The sequence below is a fragment of the Glossina fuscipes genome, unplaced genomic scaffold, assembly GCF_014805625.2.
Source record: "Glossina fuscipes isolate IAEA_lab_2018 unplaced genomic scaffold, Yale_Gfus_2 2, whole genome shotgun sequence".
Lineage (NCBI taxonomy): Eukaryota > Metazoa > Arthropoda > Insecta > Diptera > Glossinidae > Glossina > Glossina fuscipes.
In genome coordinates this window covers 8,351,904-8,356,215 of record NW_023998416.1, presented here as the reverse complement: position 1 = coordinate 8,356,215, position 4,312 = coordinate 8,351,904, and the positions used below count along the sequence as shown (strand labels likewise).

General features: G+C 33.2%; 1 protein-coding gene across 1 annotated transcript; it reads left to right on the top strand.

Moving 5' to 3' along the window:
- LOC119632887 lies at window positions 1-3,789 on the top strand. Its single transcript, XM_038026041.1, has 5 exons — window positions 1-7; window positions 86-224; window positions 294-379; window positions 1,895-2,048; window positions 3,216-3,789. Exons 2-5 carry the CDS (start codon window positions 110-112, stop codon window positions 3,758-3,760), a joined length of 900 nt encoding a protein of 299 aa, XP_037881969.1. The 5' UTR covers window positions 1-7; window positions 86-109; the 3' UTR covers window positions 3,761-3,789.
- Window positions 3,790-4,312: the final 523 nt, after the last annotated feature.

Sequence of the window (4,312 nt, the reverse complement as noted above, 5' to 3'; positions counted from 1 at the left end):
AACGTTTGTAAGTTTCGCGGTTTTCGTATTTAATTATTTATTTAATTTAATTTAATTATTCCCTTTAACTATATAATTGTAACAGTTAAGTTTATTTGTGCCATGGGTTATGTTAATAGCATACGGTCTGAGTATATTTAATCCAATTGTTGAGATATATGCAACCAATAGCGAAATCATTCATTCTTCAATGGCTGAAAAATTATACGATATGATGAAATCAGGTAAACATAATAAAAATTTATTATTAAATTGTTAAAAAAGAAGAAAAAATGTATATTTTTCTTTTTCAGATGCATTAAATTTGTTGATATCATTTCATATGTATTTCATAGGTCACATGTTAGCCAGCATTTCGGCAGCTTATGGTGCCTTAACGGTTAGACTTTAAACAAATTATTTTTACACCCACCACCTAGGCTGCGGGGCCCTAATTTTCCCATAAGTGCATGCTTAAAGGAAGCCATAATTCGCCAGACTTCCACCCCAATTTTGTGTTTGCCAACTCGAAATATTCGATATCATTAAGAAGACGGCAAGAGGGCGCGGTAGCAACAAGCATAAGAAATCATTGTTTCTTCCAATTCGTTGACCATCAAACCAAAAACCATTGATTTACTTACTAAATTTATCACTCTCTTTAAGCTTAAGTGGCATAAGTTTTTTAAAAAGATTGATTTGCGGGATAGACGCGTTGGCTTAGTACAGTTTAGTACAGAATAGTCCTAGCGTCTTTAGTAGTAAACAGTTTCTAACATGAACGAATTCATTACTCTTAACACGGCGGGCTACTGTGGCCAAAGTTGCTTATTGCACTTTTTCATCAATAACATTCCAAGATGCAATATACCATCAAAAAGACCCTGATGTGGATAAGTCATGAAGAGTAGTTTTCTATATTTCAATTTTCAGTATTTGTCAAAGCATTTGCTATCTTCCTGCTATCGTGTTCCCTTTTGACAGTTTATAAATCACCTAAGCAACTGTAACACAACATTCAATATTTGAAACAGAAAACACTCGAATAAAACATCAGAGGTCCGTAATCTATGCTAGCAGCAGTGACTCAGTGTTGTCAGGAAAACTTAGAGAATTATTGCACAGTAAAAACGTGTGTGAAGAAATACTGTTCCTAGGTTCGAGCGATCGGATTCTTCCGCCAACTGAATGGCATCATACATTATCCGTTTGGAAAAACCTACGGGCGGAATAGAATTCCATAATACCGTCACAAAAATCCGCCAAAAACTGTTCAGAGATGCTTTTGTGTCTAATATCACTTTGCTGCGAACACAACGATAAAATTTAATTCATTTCTCGATATATTTTGACTCCAAAAAAAATAAAAAACCGATCACGAAATTTTATAAAGGTTTCGGAGAAAGCGATCCTATTCCATAAATAAACCTCATGGTGTAAATTTAAAAGAAACTTTGTTGCTATGAAAGGATAGCATAGATGCACCCTATCCGAAAAGTAAAATCAATTTAATTTTTTCTTTTTTATTATTTACTTATGATTCCAAAGCAATTCTCAAATTCAAACAACACTTCACTTTGGCCGGGCCGAACAAATTTAAAATATTTCTGATATGCGACATACTCGCGCTATTTAGCTTGAATATTGGTATTCCTCTTTGGTCCCGGTCGTGTGACGGCAAATGCACTCGAACATAAAAAATTGAAATATTGTTGTTCGTAAATTATACGTTGTAACAGTTACTATAGAGCAGAAGATTGGCACAAAAATGTGTAGAGATTCCAATATCGTTTGCATATTATAAAACAGTTTGATGACTGCTATGCTAGGTGGGCATTATGCTATGAGGTGGTGGGTATTAAAAATTTGCTCTAAGGCAAGCGAAACTTTCACTTGATTGGCTATGTATTTCTAGATACAAAAATACTTCCTTATACCAATGATCATATGTGAGCTCATACGATTTATAATGGCTTTGTTTGCACACACTCTACTAATGATGGCTTGCAAGCATATGTTAGATTTGGGCTTATTAATCACCTTTACATTGTTGGGCGGTTTTATTGTATGTAAGTAAATGATTTTGTATTTATCCTAATTGCTCTTTAATACTTACTGTCAAACACTTTAGAGATGGCTTGTTGCCTGCTTATGTCCTTAACTAGCAAAATCGATTTATGTCTGCTTGTTTACTATTAGTTTAACTTAAAAAAGTTTCAATTGAATTAAGAAGTAATCCTCGGTTGTTATAGTCTGAATTCGGCAATTATGTAAAAATCTATCCTTAAGTTACATAGAAACTATTTCATTATGCGATTATATCGACGTGGTTGTACATGTACATGTGAGCGATCGTTATCGAACGGTACACAGAATATATATATGGAAAATCGGATATGTTTTATTGTTTTTCAGATTACTCTAACAGATGACTGTCACCTATAAAATTAATTTGGCAACGAAAAATTCTCAACGGCTCAATTTTCTCATCAAGTTCACTAATTGGAGGTTTCTTCGATTAAAAAATATTTAAGCAATAAATTGAAACTTTTTAAAGCAGCTTTATATTCAAAAATTACTCAATATTTGTGTGAGAAATAATATATAATATATGTAGATATATATACATATATATATATATTACGAAAATATAAATACTACATATATATGTCTGTAATTTGCTTAAAACAGCTTTTTGCACCCTACACCAATTATAGCATAGCGTGCATTAAATTTGTTGGAATGTATAAAATTCAGAAGGTCTTGGGACAGACCGCCCTTTAATATTACTACTTGTTTTTTTTCATTTAACTACTTATCAAGAAGGTTTTATATGTGTGCGGTGGTCGAAACACTGATCCGATCCGAACCATTTTCAACAGTGTTCGTACTTGGGCCAAGATACGTCTAGGTACTAAATTGTATCAAAATATGTCAAAAATGCGACTTGTAGATTGAGAAGAACACATGCAACGCAAAACTCAGATGGATATAGAAGCTTAGATTGATTCAAAAAATGATTCTGAATCGTTCGGTATAATGAAGGGTGGACCTATCTCAAGTCCTTCTTGGTGTTACAACCGTTCGATCAAAAATTACTGCGCCACAAATGGTGTAGGGTGTAGCAATTTAAATGCTTATGAGTAACTGTATTAAGCAAAGCATTTACGGATGTTTAATGGTCGACTGTGGCCGATTAAATTAAATAACTAAACACTTTTTTATTTCGATTTCAGTGTATTTTGGTTACGGTTTTTGTACATGTGTGGCATTATATCAAATTATCGGCTTAATTAACTCTTCAAAATATAAAAAGTTATATGGCGATGATCCCTTTAATCCCTTGGTTCCACTATCACCGGACAGAACAGCATTGCCGCTGTCAGTTGGCAATTCCAGTGATAAAATGACATTAACATCGAATAATATACGCACTGTGAAGGCCGTATCTCCCCCTAAAACATTCATTAGGAAAACTAAACCAGTTATTATATCGGTATTGCCCCCAAATTTTAAAAGCAATCAATATAAAAATGTCAATAATAATAAGCGAATGAATTGGTCCAAGTTTAGACCTATACAATCACCGGGAAAGCAAGAGCAAGAGCAAGAATGCCGTCGTAATCATAATGTGAATTATAATTATTGGCAATGGTCGGAATTGGCGCCTCAATCTTTGTACAATGCAAATAAACGAACTATTTTCTACTTTAATGATGAATCGGAAAACATTAGAGATAGAGATAGCTTACAGAACAATTTTAGATACAATTATTTTTAACCTTTGGATTTATTAAAGTTTAATATTTTTATTTTCAGTAAAATATTTATGAATTTTTTAATAATTACGACAAAATTGTTTCCTTCCTTTAGTTTGTAAAGTCAAGCAAACGCTACTTACTCAAATATTTCATTTCCTTTTTATATCTTTTCACTTAACCGTTAGAAATGAAAATTGAACAAAAAGAAGACCTTTGCAAGAGGGACGGAGAGAGTTTCCTTTTTATTGCAATGTCGCAGAGCAGTATATTAATTTTATCATTTCGTGTGTTACGCGTAAAGTGTCCTTAATATGTGTTGTATGTGTGTGCCAGTCAAAGTGGCACATTTCTTGTGAGAGACGTTATGCTTCAACTAAACTGGATTGAGCTACAGCTATTCAACTAATGCATGCGAGCATATTGATTTGGAGAAAGACCGAAGGTTTTTCAAATTAAAAAAATTAGCATTGAATGTTCTACTCCGCTGTAGAAATTAAAGCGTTACGTGGGAATTTGTCGAAAAAGTAGTCCATTTCGAACCATTTTCAATGGCATTCGAATTTGTGGCAAAA

Bases quoted from the DNA above. Each gene is read 5' to 3' on its own strand.
- LOC119632887 (XM_038026041.1), top strand. From the start codon at position 110: ATGTTAATAGCATACGGTCTGAGTATATTTAATCCAATTGTTGAGATA. The intron at 225-293 runs GTAAACATAATA...TTTCTTTTTCAG, and splicing joins ATACGATATGATGAAATCAG to ATGCATTAAATTTGTTGATA. The intron at 2,049-3,215 runs GTAAGTAAATGA...TTTCGATTTCAG, and splicing joins GTTGGGCGGTTTTATTGTAT to TGTATTTTGGTTACGGTTTT.